This window comes from Somniosus microcephalus, chromosome 8 (assembly GCF_052327205.1).
Source record: "Somniosus microcephalus isolate GS21.2 chromosome 8, FLI_Smic_1.0, whole genome shotgun sequence".
NCBI lineage: Eukaryota > Metazoa > Chordata > Chondrichthyes > Squaliformes > Somniosidae > Somniosus > Somniosus microcephalus.
In genome coordinates, this window is record NC_140994.1 from 32,393,090 (window position 1) to 32,412,669 (window position 19,580).

A 19,580-nucleotide genomic window follows, 5' to 3' on the forward strand; every position below is an offset into this window, starting at 1 on the left:
AGTATTAGAAGACAAAAAAAATGTGACACCGAGCCACATAAGGAGAAATTAGGGAAGGTGACCAAAAGCTTGGTCAAAGAGGTAGGTATTAAGGAGCATCTTAAAGGAGGAAAGAGAGGTCGAGAGGCAGAGAGGTTTAGACAGGGAATTCCAGAGCTTAGGGCCCAGGCAACAGAAGGCACGGACACCAATGGTTAAGCGATTAGAGTCAGGGATGCTCAAGAGGGCAGAATTAAGAGGAGTGCAGATATTTCAGGGGGTTGTGGGGCTGGAGGGGATTACAGAGATAGGGAGGGGCGAGGCCATGGAGGGATTTGAAAACAAGGATGAAAGTTTTGAAATCGAGGCATTGCTTAACCGGGAGGTAATGTAGGTCAGTGAGCACAGGGGTGATGGGTGAACGGGACTTGGTGCGAGTTAGGACATGGGCAGACGAGTTTTGGATAACCTCAAGTTTACGTAAGGTAGAATAGAAAAAAAAAAATAGGAGTAGGCCATTCGGCCCTTCGAGCCTGCTCCGCCATTCAATATCATGGCTGATCCTCTATCTCAATACCATATTCCCGCTCTCTCCCCTTACCCCTTTTGCATCTAGAAATCTATCTATCTCCTTCTTAAATATATTCAGTGACTTGGCCTCCACAGCCTTCTGTGGTAGAGAATTCCACAGCTTCACCACCCTCTGAGTGAAGACATTTCTCCTCATCTCAGTCCTAAATGTCCTACCCCATATCCTGAGACTGTGACCCCTTGTTCTAGACCCCCCCAGCCAGGGGAAACATCCTCCCTGCATCCAGTCTGTCTAGCCCTGTCAGAATTTTATACGTTTCAATGAGATCCCCTCTCATTCTTCTAAACTCTAGTGAATACAGGCCTAGTCGACCCAATCTCTCCTCATAAGACAGTCCTGCGTTTGCTTTCAGTGACTGGTGTACAAGGACACCCAGGTCCCTCTGTACATCAACATTTCCCAATCTATCACCATTTAAATAATACTCTGCCTTTCTGTTTTTCCTACCAAAGTGGATAACTTCGCATTTATCCACGTTATACTGCATCTGCCATGTATTTGCCCACTCACTCAACTTGTCTAAATCGCCTTGAAGCCTCTTTGCATCCTCCTCACAACTCACAATCCAACCTAGTTTCGTGTCATCAGCAAACTTGGAAATATTACATTTGGTTCCCTCATCCAAATCATTGATATATATTGTGAATAGCTGGGGCCCAAGCACTGATCCCTGTTGTACCCCACTAGTCACCGCCTGCCACCCCGAAAAAGACCCATTTATTCCTACTCTGTTTCCTGTCTGTTAACCAATTTTCAATCCATGCCAGTATATTACCCCCAATCTCATGTGCTTTAATTTTGAACACTAACCTCTTATGTGGGACTTTATCAAAGGCCTTCTGAAAATCCAAATACACTACATCCACTGGTTCTTCCTTATCTATTCTACCAGTTACATCCTCAAAAAACTCCAGTAGGTTTGTCAAACACAATTTCCCTTTCATAAATCCATGTTGACTTTGTCTAATCCCGTTGATATTTTCTAAGTGTCCTGTTATCACATCCTTTATAATAGACTCTTGCATTTTCCTTACTACTGATGTTAGGCTAACCGGTCTGTAGCTCCCGGTTTTCTCTCTCCCTCCTTTTTTAAAATAGTGGGGTTACATTTGCCACCCTCCAATCTGCAGGAACTGTTCCATAATCTATAGAATTTTAGAAGATGACAACCAATGCATCCACTATATCCATGGCTACCTCTTTTAGTACTCTGGGATACAGATTATCAGGCCCTGGGGATTTATCAGCTTTCAGTCACATTAATTTCTCCAGCACTATTTTTTTACTAATACTAATTTCCTTTAATTCTTCCTTCTCACTAGTCCCTTGGTTCCTTAGCATTTCTGGGAAGTTATTTGTGTCCTCTACCGTGAAGACAGAACCAAAGTATTTGTTTAATTGCTCTGCCATTTCCTTGTTCCCCATTATAAATTCTCTCATTTCTGACTGTAAGGGACCTACATTTGTCTTCACTAATCTTTTTCTTTTTACATACTTGAAGAAGCTTTTACAATCCGCTTTTATGTTCCTTGCAAGTTTACTCTCATACTCTATTTTTCTCCTCTTAATCAATCTCTTGGTCCTTTTTTGCTTGCTACTTTTTCTGGCAACTTTATATGACTCCTCTTTGGATCTAACACTATCCTTAATTTCTTTTGTTAGCCATGGTTGGGCTGCTTTTCCCTTTTGTGTTTTTGCGGCAGAAAGGAATGTATAACTGTTGCAATTCATGCATTCGTTCCTTAAATGTTAGCCATTACCTATCCACAGTCATGCCTTCTAATGAAGCTCCCCAATCTATCATAGCCAACTCCCTCCTCATACCTTTGTAGTTTCCTTTGTTTAGATTTAGGACCCTAGTTTCAGATTAGACTACTTCACTTTCCATCTTAATGAAGAATTCTATCATGTTATGGTTACTCTTCCCTAAAGGACCCCGCACAACAAGATTAATTAACCCCTTCTCATTGCACAATACCCAATCTAGGATAGCCTCTTCGCTCGTTGGCTCCTCAAAAGTACTGGTCTAAAAAACCATCTCGTACGCACTCCAGGAATTCATCCTCCACAGTATTATTGCTGATTTGGTTTGGCCAGTCTCTATGTAGATTAAAGTCACCCATGATTACTGTAGTACCCGTGTTACATGCATCTCTAATTTCCTGTTTGATGCCATCCCCTACAGTTTGGAGGCCTATATACAACTCCCACCAATGTTTTCTGCCCCTTGGAATGTGGGAGGCCAGCCAGGAGTGCGTTGGAATAGTTGTGAAGGAATAAGCCATATAACCTATTCAGAAAAATACACTCTTATGAAAGAATTTTGGCCTTATTAAAACATGACAAACTGGGTTTGGAAATTTAGAAAGTTAACTATGAAATAGCTGTGAAAGCATTCTGGCTATTGAGACAAGACAGTTGTTGGCCCTGAATAAATAACCTTATTGAAACAGAAGGTGAAGGGCTCCAACAGGCTAACCTTTGGGAACAAAAACAATGGTTCACCATGGATAAGGTGTTCCAATTTACACTTCGTAAAGAGGCACATAAGATAAGGAACATCTGCCCTCGTAAAGATGACATCAAGTAAGGAACACCTGCCGTCACACCATTTTTATATGGTAAACTTAGAACACCTAGAGAGGAGGCATGATTCTGGCTGAGGTGGCTGTAAGAGTTGCAGAGGTCAGCAGAAAAATGACTAGAGATAATTAGCTTGCATCAGCAGGAAACCTTAAAGAAAATACCACTGGAAAAGGGTATAAATATTGAACTCTCAAATGGGATAGTAGACTCGCTTTAATCGGGCAAAGCGACTCTCGGCTTCAGAGGCAGCTCTGTAAGTCTCCAACTTTTTGTACCTCGGGGATCAAAGGTATTTGATTTTGTTGGATATCCTGTAGAACACTAAGAACTGTAATACTGTAGTGAAGTTACGATTTAAAAGTAAGATTCTCTGTTAATAAGATTGTAAGTTTTCTCTTTTTGGAACTACTAATGTAGTTCACTCACCAACTGTAAATTACATGTCGGTTCTTTAATAAATCTATATATTTTTTAGAATCGTCTCACATAAGACTTCTGTATCAAAAACTCACAAACTCAATCTCTGTACACTCTTTGGTGAGGAGTTGCAGAATTCTGGGGGAGTTTTCCAGACCCTCATAATATCCGGAACGTTACAGTCTAGCTAAATTTATTAAAAGAGCTATCTGGAGTACGATAACATTTTCAGGTTGTTCCTTTCCTTTAGGGAGAGATAGCCCGGACCTTTAGTCCCAATTAAGCGTCTTTAGGATTTGGCTATCTCAAACTTTAGTTGAAGGTGAACGTCTTGAGAAATACGCCTGATCTGGGGTAGCCCTAAAGGGGCTAGGACTGGTAATTATCCCTTCATAGTCAAGTCTAGAGGTAACAAAGGCAGGGATGAGGGTTTCAGCAGCGGATGAGCTGAGGCAAGGGCGGAGACGGGCGATGTTACGGAGGTGGAAATAGGCGGTCTTAGTTATGCCGCGGATGTGTGATCGGAAGCTCATTTCAAGGTCAAATAGGACACCAAGGTTGCAAACACTGTGGTTCAGCCTCAGACAGATGGTAGGGAGAGGGATGGAGTCAGTGGCTAGGGAACGGGTACAGCTGGGTGTAGTCAGCGTACATGTGGAAACGGATGCTGTGTTTTCGGATGATTTCACCAAAGAGTAGCATGTAGAGGAGAAATAGGAGGGCCAAGGGTAGATCCTTGGGGAACACCAGAAGTAACGATGCTGGAGCGGGAAGAGAAGCCGTTGCAGGTGATTCAGCCATTGCCCCAAACTCCTCCATCACCATCCCTGGGTATGTCCTGTCCCACCAGCAGGACAGACCCACCAGGGGTGGTGGCACAGTGGTATACAGTAGGGAAGGAGTGGCCTTGGGTGTCCTCAACATTTACTCCGGACCCCATGATGTCTCATGGCTTCAGGTCAAGCATGGGCAAGGAAATTGCCTGTTGATTACCACCTACCGCCCTCCCTCAGCTGATGAATCAGTACTCCTCCATGTTGAACACCACTTGGAAGAAGCACTGACAGTAGCAAGGGTACAGAATGTACTCTGGGTGGGGGGACTTCAATGTCCATCACCAAGAGTGGCTCGGTAGTACCACTACTGACCGAGCTAGCCGAGTCCTGAAGGACATAACTGCCAGTCTGGGCCTGCGACAAGTGGTGAGAGAACCAACACGAGGGGAAAAACCTACTTGACCTCGCCCTCACCGATCTACCTGTCGCAGATGCATCTGTCCATGACAGTATTGGTAGCAGTGACCACCGCACAGTCATTATGGAGACGAAGTCCCGTCTTCACACTGAGGACACCCTCCATCGTGTTGTGTGGCACTACCACCATGTTAAATGGGATAGATTCAGAACAGACCTAGCAGCTCAAAACTGGGCATCCATGAGGCGCTGTGGGCCACCAGCAGAATTGTATTCCACCACAATCTGTAACCTCATGGCCCGGCATATCCCTCACTCTATCATTACCATCAAGCCAGGGGACCAACTCTGGTTCAATAAGGAGTGTAGAAGAGCATGCCAGGCGTACCTAAAAATGAGGTGCCAACCTGGGGAAGCTGCAACACAGGGCTACATGCATGCTAAAAAGCGGAAGCAGCATGTTATAGACAGGGCTAAGCGATCCCACAATCAACGGATCAGATCAAAGCTCTGCACTCCTGCCACATCCAGTCGTGAATGGTGGTGGACCATTAAACAACTAACGGGAGGAGGAGGCGCCATGAATATCCCCATCCTCAATGATGGTGGAGCCCAGCACGTGAGGGCAAAAGACAAGGCTGAAGCATTTGCAACCATCTTCAGCCAGAAGCGCTGAGTGGATGATCCATATTGGCCTACTCCTGAGGTCCTCACCATCACAGAAGCCAGTCTTCAGCCAATTCAATTCACTCCACATAATATCAAGAAACGGCTGAGCACACTGGATACAGCAAAGGCTACGAGCCCCGACAACATCCTGGCTATCGTGCTGAAGACTTGTGCTCCAGAACTAGCTGCACCTCTAGCCAAGCTGTTCCAGTACAGCTACAACACTAGCATCTATCCAACAATGTGGAAAACTGCCCAGGTAAGTCCTGTCCACAAAAAGCAGGCCAAATCCAACCCAGCCAAATACTGCCCCATCAGTCTACTCTCAATCATCAACAAACTGATGGAAGGTGTCATTGAAAGTGCTATCAACAAGGGCAGACGTCGACGACAAAGTCCAACACTGCCTTCAGTGTGCCAGTGCAGCCTTCGGTCGCCTGAGGAAGAGTGTTTGAAGACCAGGACCTCAAACCCGGCACTAAGCTCATGGTCTACAGAGCAGCAGTGATACCTGCTGATGCGCCATCAATTACTCAAAAGACTGAAGTTGAGCGAGTAACAATCAGGCTTTTATTAACTAAAGAATGAAGGTCTTGTCTCGAGTGGTCGACCCGTCCAGAATACTAAGGGACTGGGAGGTAGTCACTTATATACCTGGAATAGTGGGAGGAGTCAGCCGAGGCATGTCCAGACCTGTACCTAGTGGAATACACATACAGACACAGACAGGTATGACAGTGGTTTACCACACCTGCCCTGCTGTATGTCTCAGAGACATGGACCATGTACAGCAGGCACCTCAAAGCACTGGAGAGGTACCACCAACGCTGCCTCCGCAAGATCCTGCAAATCCATTGGCGGGATAGGCGCACCTACGTCAAGTGTTCTCGCTCAGGCCAACATGCCCAGCATCGAAGCTTTGACCACGCTCAATCAGCTCCGATGGACGGGTCACATTGTCTGCATGCCCGATACGAGACTCCCAAAACAAGCGCTCTACTCAGAGCTCCGGCAGGGCAAGAGAGCCCCAGGTGGGCAGAGGAAACACTTCAAGGACACCCTCAAAGCCTCCATGAAAAAGTGTAACATCCCCATCGACACCTGGGAATCCCTGGCCCAAGTTCGCACAAAGTGGAGGAGAAGCATCCGGGAAGGCGCCGAACACTTTGAGTCTCTTCGCTGGGAGCAAGCGGAAGCCAAGCGCAGGCAGCACACGTCAACCCAAGCACCCCACCCACCCGCCCCTTCAACCACCGTCTGCCCCACCTGTGACAGAGAGTGTAGGTCCCGCACTGGACTCATCAGTCACCTGAGAACTCATTTTTAATGTGGAAGCAAGTCATCCTTGGTTCCGAGGGACTGCCTAAGAAGAAGGATGGAAGGTGTCATCGAAGGTGCTATCAAGCGGCACTTACTCACCAATAACCTGCTCATGGATGCCCAGTTTGGGATCCGCCAAGACCACTCGAATCCTGACCTCATTACAGCCTTGGTCCAAACATGGACAAAGGAGCTGAATTCCAGAGGTGAGGCAGTGCAGACCTGGGAGGAGCAGCGAGGCGGTGGCGGCGGTATAAAGTGAACCCGAGGCGCAGGTAGGCCCCGCAGTAGCAGCAGCGGTGGCAGTGCGGACCTGGAAGGAGCAGCGGCGGTATTATAAAGTCAGTCCAAGGCGCGAATAGGCCCTGCAGCAGCAGCAGTGCAGACCTGGGAGGAGTGGCGAGGCGGCGGTATAAAGTGAGTCCGAGGCGCGAGTAGGCCCCGCAGCAGCAGTAGTGCGGACCTGGGAGGAACGGCGAGACTGTGGTATAAAGTGAGTCCGAGGCACAGGTAGGCCCCACAGTAGCAGCGGCGGCAGTGCGGACCTGGGAGGAGTGGCGAGGGTACCAACTCAGCACGGGCAGAATTTTCAAAGAGTGACGTCAGAAGTCAATAGTGACGTCGGCACAAGGGGAGGGAGCGGAGTAGTGAGTATCTGGTAAGTGTTTATACTTGACTTTATTAAAGTTTTAAGTTTATTCCAGCTAGGTTAGTAAATAGTCTGTTAATTAGAGGTATGGCAGGGCAGCTCACACCGGTGGAATGTACATCCTGTGCCATGTGGGAAGTCCTGGACACCTCCCGTGGTCTGGACGACCACATGTGCGGGAAGTGTCGCCAGCTACAGCAGCTTGAGCACCGGGTTACGGAGCTTGAGCGGCTGCTGCAGTCACTGCTGTGCATCCGCAAGGCTGAGAGCTATGTGGATAGCATGTTTCGGGAGGTGGTCACCCCGCAGCTTAAGAGTGTGCAGGCAGAGAAGGAATGGGTGACCGCCAGATAGAAGAGGACTAGACAGGTAGTGCAGGAGTCCCGAGCCCATCTTGCTCACCAACCAGTATTCGGTGCTGAGTGCTGGCGAGGGCTATTGTTCCTCTGGGGAGTGCAGCCAGAGCCAAGTCCACAGCACCATGGAATGCTCAGCTGCACAGGCGGGGGTGGGGGGAAAGAGTAGAGGGAGAGCAATAGTGATGGGGGATTCAATAGTTAGGGGAGCAGACAGGTGTTTCTGCGGCCGCAGACGTGACTCCAGGATGGTATGTTGCCTCCCTGGTTCCAGGGTCAAGGATGTCACTGAACAGCCAGAGGTCGTTGTCCATATTGGTACCAAAGACATAGGCAGAAAGAGGGATGAGGTCCTGCAGGCAGAGTTTAGGGAGCTAGGAAAGGTTAAAAAGCAGGACCTCAAAAGGTAGTAATCTCCAGATTACTACCAGTGCCACGTGCTAGTGAGTACAGAAACAGGAAGATAGAGCAGGTGAATGCGTGGATGGAGAGATGGTGTAGGAGGGAGGGCTTTAAATTCCTGAGGAATTGGAACCATTTCTGGGGGAGGTGGGACCTCTACAAGCCAGACGGGTTGCATCTCAACGGGAATGGGACCAATATCCTTGCGGGAGGGTTTGCTAGTGCAGTTGGGGAGGGTTTAAACTAGCTTGCCAGGGGGATGGTAAGCTAAGAATAGAGTCAGTAGGGAGGGAAGAAAAACTGGAATTGGAAAACAAAAACATAGAAAGTAAATCGGAAGGACAGAGGAATCAAGGGATAGAGAGTAGTCAACAAGGAGGTTTGCCTGTACTAAATGGCATATACTTCAATGCAAGGAGTATAGCGAACAAGGCAGATGAGCTGATGGCACAGGTAGATACTTGGGACTATGATATTATAGCTATTACAGAGACATGGCTGAAAGAGGGGCGGGTATGGCAGCTCAACATTCCTGGTTACAGGATTTTCAGACAGGATAGAGAGGGAGGTAAAAAGGGAGGGGGGGTTGCGGTATTTATTAAAGAAACTATTACAGCTGTGAGGAGGAATGATATGTTGGAGGAATCATCAAACGAGGCCATATGGGTCAAATTGAAAAACATAAAAGGGGTGATCACACTGCTGGGAGTGTACTGCAGACCCCCAAACAGTGAGAGGGAGATAGAAGAGCAAATATGTAGACAAATTTCTGAGAAGTGCAAAAACTATAGGGCAGTAATAGTAGGGGATTTCAACTACCCCAATATTAACTGGGATAAAATTAGTGTGAAGGGTATAGAGGGTGCGGAATTCCTAAAATGCATCCAGGAGAACTTTTTTAACCAGTATGTAGCAAGCCCAACAAGGGAGGGGCGGTTCTGGACTTAGTTTTAGGGAATGAAGCTGGGCAGGTAGAAGAGGTATCAGTGGAGGAGCATTTTGGTGCTAGTGACCATAATTCTGTTAGATTTAAGGTAGTTATGGAAAAGGACAATGATAGACCAGGAATAAAAATTCTAAATTGGGGAATTGCTAAGCTCAGAGGGGATTTAGCCATAGTGGACTGGAAACAGCTACTTGAAGGTAAATCAGTGTCAGAGCAGTGGGAGGCATTCAAGGAGGAGATCCGGAGGGTTCAGACCAAATATGTGCCCTTAAAGAAAAAAGGTGGGACGAACAAATCTAGAGCCCCCTGGATGTCTAGAGACATACAGGGTAGGATAAAGAAAAAAAGGGAGGCGTATGACAGATACCGAGGGCTAAATACTCCAGAATCTTTAGAGCAGTACAGAAAGGGGTGCAATTAAAAAGGATATTAGGAAAGCAAAGAGAGAGCATGAAAAATTCTTGGCAAGTAAAATCAAGGAAAACCCAAAGATGTTTTATAAATATATTAAGAGTAAGAGGATAACTAAAGAAAGGGTAGGGCTGATGCGCTATCAATTACTCATAAAAGACTGAGAGTTAGAAGAGTAACTAAAGGCTTTTATTAACAACAGAATGGAGGTCTGCCTCGAGTGGTCGACCGGTCCAGGATACCAAGGGCTGGGGAGCAGTCACCTTTATACTAGGACCTGTGGGAGGAGTCAGCCGAGGCATGTCCAGGCATGTACACAGTGGAATACAAACAGTGGTTTACCACAAGGGCCTATTAGAGATCATGAAGGTAATCTGTGTGCGGAGGCGGGAGACATCGGTAGGGTTCTTAATGAATACTTTGCGTCTGTTTTCACAGAGAGGAGCGAAGCAGACATTGCTATCACGGAGGAGGAGTGTGAAATATTAGATGAAATAAACATAGTGAGAGATGAAGTATTAAGGGGTTTAGCAGCTTTAAAAGTGGATAAATCCCCAGGCCCGGATGAATTGTATCCCAGGCTGTTAAGCGAAGCAAAAGAGGAAATAGCAGAGGCCCTGACCATCATTTTCCAATCCACTCTGGCTTCAGGTGTGGTGCCGGAGGACTGCTAATGTGGTACCCTTGTTTAAAAAGGGAGAAAAGGATAGACCGAGTAATTACAGGCCAGTCAGCCTAACCTCGGTGGTGGGAAAATTATTGGAAAGAATTCTGAAGGACAGGATAAATCTTAATTTAGAAAGACACGGATTAATCAAGGATAGTCAGCACGGATTTGTTAAGGGAAGGTCGTGTCTGACAAACTTGATTGAATTTTTTGAGGAGGTAACAAGGAGGGTAGATGAGGGTAGTGCGTTTGATGTAGTGTATATGGACTTTAGCAAAGCTTTTCATGATTTCACATGGCAGACTGGTCACGAAGTTAAAAGCCCATGGGATCCAGGGCAAAGTGTCAAGTTGGATTCAAAACTGGTTCGGAGGCAGGAAGCAGAGAGTAATGGTTGATGGGTGTTTTTGTGACTGGAAGGCTGTTTCCAGTGGGGTTCCGCAGGGCTCAGTACTAGGTCCCTTGCTTTTTGTGGTATATATCAATGATCTAGACTTGAATATAAGGGGTATGATTAAGAAGTTTGCAGATGATACTAAAATTGGCTGTGTGGTTGATACTGAAGGAGGAAGCTGTAGACTGCAGGAAGATATCAATGGACTAGTCAGGTGGGCAGAACAGTGGCAAATGGAATTCAATCCAAAGAAGTGTGAGGTAATGCATTTGGGGAGGGCTAACAAGGAAAGGGAATACACATTAAATGGTAGGACACTGAGTAGTGTAGAGGAACAAAGGGATCTTGGAGTGCATGTCCACAGATCGCTGAAGGTAGCAGGCCAGGTAGATTAAGGTGGTTAAGAAGGCATACGGAATGCTTGCCTTTATTAGCCGTGGCATAGAATACAAGAGCAGGGAGGTTATGCTTCAACTGTATAAAACACTAGTTAGGCCTCAGCTAGAGTACTGCGTGCAGTTCTGGTCACCACATTACAGGAAGGATGTGACTGCACTAGAGAGGGTACAGAGGAGATTTACAAGAATGTTGCCAGGAGTAAAGAATCTTAGCTATGGAGGAAAGACTGGATAGGCTGGGTTTGTTTTCCTTGGAACAGAGGAGGCTGAGGTGAGACCTTATTGAGGTGTATAAAATTATGAGGGGCCTAGATAAAGTGGATAGAAAGAACCTATTTCCCTTAGCAGAGGGGTCAAAAACCAGGGGGCACAGATTTAAAGTAATTGGGGGAAGGTTTAGAGGGGATTTGAGGGGAAATTTCTTCACTCGGAGGGTTGTGGGGGGTCTGAAACTCACTGCCTGAAAGGGTGGTAGAGGCAGAAACCCTAACCACATTTAAAAAGTACTTGGATGTGCATTTGGGATGCTCTAACCTGCAGGGCTACGGACCAAGAGCTGGGAAGTGGGATTAGGCTGGATAGCTCTTTGTTGGCTGGCGCGGACACGATGGGCCGCAATGGCCTCCTTCTGTGCTGTAACTTTCTATGATTCTAGGTGCGAGTGACTGCCCTTGACATCAAGGCAGCATTTGACTGAGTGTGGCATCAAGGAGCCCTAGTAAAACTGAAGTCAATGGGAATCAGAGGGAAAAATCTCCACTGGCTGAAGTCATACCCAGCACAAAGGAAGATGGTTGTGGTGGTTGAAGGTCAATCACCACAGCCCCAGGACATCGCTGTAGGAGTTCCTCAGGGCAGTGTCCTTGGCCCAACCATCTACAGCTGCTTCATCATAAGGTCAGAAATGGGGATGTTCGCTGATGACTGCACAGTGTTCAGCGCCATTCACAACTTCTCAGATAATGAAGCAGTCCATGCCTGCATGCAACAAGTGCTGGATGATGTTCAGGCTTGGGCTGATAAGTGACAGGTAACATTCGCACCATAGAAGTGCCAGGCAATGACTATCGCCAACAAGCGAGAGTCTAACCACCTCCCCTTAACATTCAACGGTATTACCATCGCCGAATCCCCCACCATTAACATCCTGGGGGGGTCACCATTTTACCAGAAACTTAACTGGACCAGCCACATAAATACTGTGGTAACAAGAGCAGGTCAGAGGCTAGGTATTCTACGGCAAGTGTCTCACCTCCTGACTCCCCAAAGCCTTTCCACCATCTACAAGGCACAAGTAAGGAGTGTGATGGAATACTTGCCTGGATGAGTGCAGCTCCAACAACATTCAAGAAGCTCGACACCATCCAGGACAAAGCAGCCCGCTTGATTGGCACTCCATCCACCACCTTAAACATTCACTCCCTCCACCACTGGTGCACCGTGGCTGCAGTGTGTACCATCTACAAGATACACTGCAGCAACTCGCCAAGTCTTCTTCAGCAGCACCTCCCAAACCCGCAACCTCTTCCACCTAGAAGGACAAGGGCAGCAGGCGCATGGGAACACTGTGGTAAACCACTGTTGTTAGTATTGTTGTTCACTGTTAGTACTGTTGTTCACTCTTGCATATTGTTGTACTTGTCTGTGCATGCCTCAGCTGACTCCGCCCCTGGCTCCACCCTCATGGCTGGGTATAAAGGTCGCTGCTCAGAAGCCTCCAGCCCTTTTGGATACCAGGCAACCACAAGAGGCATGCTCTGTTCTTTGGTAATAAAAGCCTGTTTATTACTTTCTCAATCTCCAGTCTTTTGTAGCAATTGATAGTGCATCAAACACCACCACCTCCATGTTCCCCTCCAAATCACACACCATCCTGACTTAGAAGTATATCGCCGATCCTTCATCGCTGCTAGGTCAAAATCCTGGAACTCCCTCCCTAACAGCACTGTGGGAGTACCTTCATCACATGGACTGCAACGGTTCAAGAAGGCGGCTCACCACCACCTTCTCAAGGGCAATTAGGGATGGGCAATAAATGCTGGCCTTGCCAGCGACGCCCACATCCCATAAATGAATTTAAAAAAAAAAATTCTCTGGCTACAATTAGATAGATAAAAATGAAACCAGGCGAGTGGAGTCCCACCCATCTGGATGCCGGTGGAGAGGCGTTAGAGAAGGATAGAGTAGTCAACCGTGTCAAAGGCTGCAGACATGTCAAGAAGGACGAGCAGGGATAGTTTACCTTTGTCAGTCACAAAAGATGTCACTTATGACTTTGCTGAGAGCCATTTCAGTACTGTGGCAGGGGCGGAAACCTGATTGGAGGGAAAGATGGGCACGGATTTGGAAGACGACAACATGCTCAAGGACTTGAGAGGAAAGGGAGGTTGGAGATGGGGCGGTAGTTTGCAAGGACAGAGGGGTCAAGGGTTGGTTTTTTGAGGAGAGGGGTGATGACGGCAGATTTGAAGGAGAGGGGGACAGTACCTGAGGAAAGAACCGTTAACAATGTCAGCTAACATGGGAGCCAGAAAAGGAAGTTGGGTGGTCAGCAGTTTAGTGGGAATATGGTCGAGGGAGCAGGAAGTGGTCTCATGGACAAGATAAGCACGGAGGGGTCATGAGGGGAGATCGGAGAGAAACTGGAGAAAGATGTGAGTTCTGGGCTAGGGCAGGGGGAGCCTTCGAGGAAGTTTGACCCGGTGGGCTAGGGGAAGGAAGGGAAGTGGCAGAGGCAGCTGAATGGATGGTCTCAATCTTGGAGACAAAGAAGTCCATGAGCTCCTCACACTTGTTCTCAGAGGTGAGGGTGGAGGAGACAGGGGGAAGGAGTTTAAAAAGATAGTTAGCTGTGGAGAATAGAAGCCGGTGTTTATCTATGCATTCCAGAATGATTCTGGAATAGTGAGCAATTTTGGCAGAGGAGAGCAGGACCCGATAATGCTTTATGTGGTCCAGCCATATCTGGCGGTGAATGGCTAAAGTCAGTTGTCCGCCATATCCGTTCAAGTATGCATCCCTTGGACTTAAGGGAGCGAAGAGGAGGGCCATACCAGGGGGAATGGCCAGTGTGAGAGAGAGTAATTGTTTTAATAGGGACTAGGTCATCAAAGGTGGGGGTGAAGGTGTGGTTAAGCAGATCGGTAGCTACAGAAATGTCGTGGTGAATGGAGGGCCAAAGGCTGGACAGTTGGGATTTCATAAGTGCAGTTGTTTTTTTCCAGGGGCGGACACAGAAGGAAGTAGGGTTGTTTGGTGGTTGGGGGGGCGCGTTTGGGGGATGTGGGTGGAGAGCGATACGAGGGAGTGGTCGGAGATGGCCTTATCTGCGATTGACACAATGGAGTAGTGAGACCACGAGAGATGGTCGAGGGGGTGGCCATGTATATGGGTTGGCGAGTTTACATGGAGGGAGAGATTAAGGGAGGATCGGAGGCTAGTGAACTCAGGAGAGAGAGCATGATGAATTGAGATGGAGGTTGAAATCACCGAGGATGAGAAGTCGTTCAGTGCAGAGGCTGAGGGAGGAAAGCAGTGAAGATATCTCGGTAATAACATTTTTTATGGTACTTGGGTGGGCGGTAGAGAGGGGTGGAATAAGGCGAGATGCTCAAAAGAGGAGAAAGTGCTGGAGGAGTAGGGGGACAGACCAAGGTGTGATTTGGTGAGGGGAGCCACACCGCCACCAGGGCAGTCTGAGCAGGGCAAGTGGTGGAAGGTATAGCCAGGTGGGGAGGCTTCATTTAAGAGTAAGGCATCATCACCCCTCAACCAATTTACGTCAGAGCCATGATATAGATGCAATCATCCACGAGAAGCTCATGGATGCGCACTTTGGCTGCCGCTCGCAGAGAATCCCTACTTGAGAAAGGTTCTGCTGCTGCTCATGGAACTGTGCCTGGATAGTTGTGTCTTTAGGAAAGAAGGCCAAAAAAAGAATCAAAGAAAAGATTGAAGACTCAAAGCAGCAAGTGTTCCCCTTTCCACCCCATGGGCAGTGGGTGGAACTAAGTGTACTAGACTAAAAGAACAGGTCACTTCCACTGGATTATAGACAATCAATAAAATCAGCAGCAACAGCTTTTTCAATTATATAAAATGTAATTAAAATCTTCAAAAACAAAACCAGAGCATTTTCAGGCACAGGTCATATTGCTATTGAAATTAAATCTGCATCTGGCATCAAATTGGTATCAAAACACTATACTTATGGCCAGGATATGGTTGCAAAGCCCATTTTTGATGTTGAGTTGACATTTGCTCATGTAACATTGAAAATGTTTTGCATTTCCCCAACATCAAATTAATTTACAATCATCTTTCTTAGAGTTACCCGTTATAATGTATTAATGAAAAAACGTAGTTTGCAGAAGCACGTTATATTTGAATTAGTAGTGCAGTTTTTAACTTCACGATATCTTTCTTAAAAAGCGGAGAAGGTGAATTTTTTTTTACGAATAGATACGGTCTGTTGAGCTCCAAGTCAACCCAGCTCTACGTCGGCCATATTAGGATTGATCACAGCAATTTCAGTAGTAAGATTCTTTGCCTGTATATCAAACCACAACATTTTGCTACTGTTTTGATTTAGGTATAACCTTACTACCAGGGAGAACTCTGTATCCAAAGTTAATTGCTTCCTACATGAAAGAATCCGTCAGACATATGTTGTAACGATGTAGTAATTATTAGGCACCAACTGTTATTCAGAAAGGACTGTGCTTGTGCTGCTACTGATACAGGACCCCAAATTATAACCTGTACAACTTCAGTTTGATCAGTTAACATTTTCATTCCATCCAGGCTCCACTGCACCTATAAAGATGGCAAGATAGCACATCTGTTCATAGAGATAAAAAGACCACAAATGGTGTAAATCTGAAATGAACATCGAAAATGCACAGCAGGTTAGTCAGCATCACAAACAGGAAGATACATTAACATTTCCAGAGTAACTCTTCGTAGCTTGTTTAATCTATCTTTCTCTTTCAGATGCTGATCGATCTCTTGTGTATTTCCAGAATTTCTCATTTTAGAGACATCTCTTGTATTTCCATGTAGAACATGTATAATAAATTAACTGCTCTGCTTAGGAAGGGTAGCTTTGCTAGCACTGTTGATCAATAAAAGGATATTTTTACTACAAATGGAAGAATCAGGCAAGAGAGGGTCTTACCTCCAACTGAGTAAAGAACTTCTCCATTTTTTTCGGTTACCAAAATCCTATGATGGCCGGAATCAGCAATTGCTAGTCTACCTGCAGAATTATCTACTGCAATTTTAGCTGGAAATAGCAATAAGGAGGGTGGCAAGGAATCTTTGTATAATTTCAATTTGATGCCATGATCCTTAATTTCTCCTTTTTCTTTGTAGAACTTCAAAGTCACCGAAATAAAGGAAAAAAGCTTTTCTTTGTGTCCTTCTCCAATCAGAGTGAACAGCATATTTCCCCGTGGACCGAGAATTACCAGTGTTGGCCAACACGTCACCTCAAGCTCCTGCCACAGCTTTGCATCAGCATCATTCACGACTGGGTGCGTAATATTATAACGAAGAACAGCACTCTGAATGTTCTCAAGAACCTTTTCATTCGGGAACTTCGCTGAATGGACACCAACAACTACCAGTCCATCTGGAACAGGAATAGATTAAAGAATTAATACAAAATTAAACTTAATGAGTTATGAAAGCAAAGCTACTTTAAAGAAATTTTTTTGTCATCACTGTAAAATCATCAAAAAAATAGCAACAATAAATTCCAGTACAACTGTAACTGTTTTATAAGAACTAACTTAGGAGAAAACAATTGGTAAACTTTAAACAGAAATAGACACAGGGACAGAAAAGAAAAGTATAGTCAAATTATTTACCCAATATACTGCAACTTAAACCTTTTCTATTTCCAGATCTGAAACTGCAGTATGTTGAATACTAGGAAAGTTACAGTTTTAGCACCTTATACTATGCATGTTTCCTTACTCATTTAAAGACACTCTCCTCTTACTCTTTTCGGAGAAGGCAGTTAGGCAAGCTGTCTGTTGCTTCGGAGGTAAACTGTAGGAACCATGTAATAATGTTGTGTGTTGTGACATTTATGATTTTCTCCACCCATGTCTGTAGGAGTGGCTCATAGACACCTTACCGAGATTGGGAGAATACCGTGTATTTCATGTCAGTGTACCATGGTATGTCAACTAGTGTATTTAGTTTAACAAAAATACGGTATTGTGGAGTACTATTTAAAAATGGTTCTACAATTTGATTATAAAGAAAATAACATTTAGAAAAAACAATGTGTTCGTCTGTTACAGTATAAAGAAAATGAAACTTCACACATGCTGGACATATAAAATTATTAAAATTAAGTACAGTGCTAGTGTATTCATTGTAATATGACAGATATAGATATACTACACAGAATATACTACTTTCTTATGAAGTCAATCTCATTACAGTACAAACCACATGGTACCTAGCACTGTTGCGTGGATCAAAGAGTACTCCAAGAGGTTGTTTCTCAGAATCCTGGAAGCACTACAAATCTGCATATTGGCTATTTGCAGGGTCAATTAACAGGACCGCAAGTACAAGTACTGGATAATAAAGGCATAATTTTAAAGGCAAAAGTACAGAAAATGAAGGATTTAATCTATGTATGATGCAAGCCATGTATCAAAATATTCAGAATTTCAAATAAAGGTCTTCAGCGGTTTTCAAAGAATTTTTCTCTTCAATTATAAATGGAATCATCTATACTTGTTGTGATAGATCAGAGATCTGCTTTGTTTATATAATCATAAAAGACTCCATTTTTAATATTTATGGGAGTTTATGTCTGGCATGCATAGTCATCACTTTACATTGGGTGCTGCATTGTTGGGAACTGCCAGGCTCAACAAAATACACACATCATTTATACTTCATTTAGAAAGACACGGACTAATCAAGGATAATCAGCACGGATTTGTTAAGGGAAGGTCGTGACTGACAAACGTGATTGAATTTTTTGAGGAGGTAACAAGGAGGGTAGATGAGGGTAGTGCGTTTGATGTAGTGTATATGGACTTTAGCAAGGCTTTTGAGAAGGTTCCACGTGGCAGACTGGTCACGAAGTTAAAAGCCCATGGGATCCAGGGCAAAGTGTCAAGTTGGATTCAAAACTGGCTCGGAGACAGGAAGCAGAGGGTAATGGTAATGGTTGATGGGTGTTTTTGTGACTGGAAGGCTGTTTCCAGTGGTGTTCCGCAGGGCTCAGTACTGGGTCCCTTGCTTTTTGTGGTATATATCAACGATCTTGACTTGAATATAGGGGGTATGATTAAGAAGTTTGCAGATGATACTAAAATCGGCTGTTTGGTTGATACTGAAGAAGGAAGCTGTAGACTGCAGGAAGATATCAATAAATTGGTCAGGTGGGCAGAACAGTGGCAAATGGAATTCAATCCGGAGAAGTGTGAGGTAATGCATTTGGGGAGGGCTAACAAGGAAAGGGAATACACATTAAATGGTAGGACACTGAGTAGTGTAGAGGAACAAAGGGATCTTGGAGTGCATGTCCACAGATCCCTGAAGGTAGCAGGTCAGGTAGATAAGGTGGTTAAGAAGGCATACGGAATGCTTGCCTTTATTAGCCATGGCATAGAATACAAGAGCAGGGGGGTTATGCTTCAACTATATAAAACACTAGTTAGGCCTCAGCTAGAGTACTGCGTGCCGTTCTGGTCACCACATTACAGGAAAGATGTGATTGCACTAGAGAGGGTACAGAGGAGATTTACAAGGATGTTGCCGGGAGTAGAGAATCTTAGCTATGAGGAAAGACTGGATAGGCTGGGTCTGTTTTCCTTGGAACAGAGGAGGCTGAGGGGAGACCTTATTGAGGTGTATAAAATTGAGGGGCCTAGATAAAGTGGATAGAAAGGACCTATTTCCCTTAGCAGAAGGGTCAAAAACCAGGGGGCAAAGATTTAAAGTAATTGGAGGAAGGTTTAGAGGGGATTAAAAGGGAAATTTCTTCACCCAGAGGGTTGTGGGGGTCTGGAACTCACTGCCTGAAAGGGTGGTAGAGACAGGGACCCTAACCACATTTAAAAAGTACTTGGATGTGCACTTGGGATGCTGTAACCTGCAGGGCTATGGACCAAGAGCTGGGAAGTGGGATTAGGCTGGATAGCTCTTTGCTGGCCGGCGCGGTCACGATGGGCCGAAATGGCCTCCTTCCGTGCTGTAACTTTCTCTGATTCTATGATCACCATGGCTCAGTCGGTAGTACTCTCACCTTTCAAGCAAAAGATTGTGGGTTCAAGCCCCACTACAAACTTGAGCACATAATCTAGACTGATACTTCAGTGTAGTATTGAGGGATTTCTGCATTGTTGGAGGTGCTGTTGTTCAGTTGAGACACTGAACCGAGATCCTGCTTGTGTAGGTGGACCTAAAAGATCCCATGGCACTATTCGAAGAAAAACAATGAGTCTTCCGTCAACCAACACCCCAAAAACAGATTCATTAATTTTTGTTGGGAGTTGGTTGTGTGCAAATTGGCTGCATACCAACAGTGATTGGACTTCAAAAGTAATTCATTAGCCGTGAAGCGCTTTG

The 19,580-nt window shown here is 45.5% G+C and overlaps 1 protein-coding gene across 1 annotated transcript in view; it reads right to left on the reverse strand.

Annotated features, from left to right (window-relative positions):
* The window catches only part of nhlrc2 (NHL repeat containing 2), a 91,917-nt gene that overhangs the window by 40,558 nt on the left and 31,779 nt on the right, over positions 1–19,580 (reverse strand). The window contains exon 3 of the mRNA XM_085994453.1: positions 16,156–16,611. Coding sequence (XP_085850579.1) covers positions 16,156–16,611 — 456 coding nt within the window. The remainder of the gene's footprint in view (positions 1–16,155; positions 16,612–19,580) is intronic.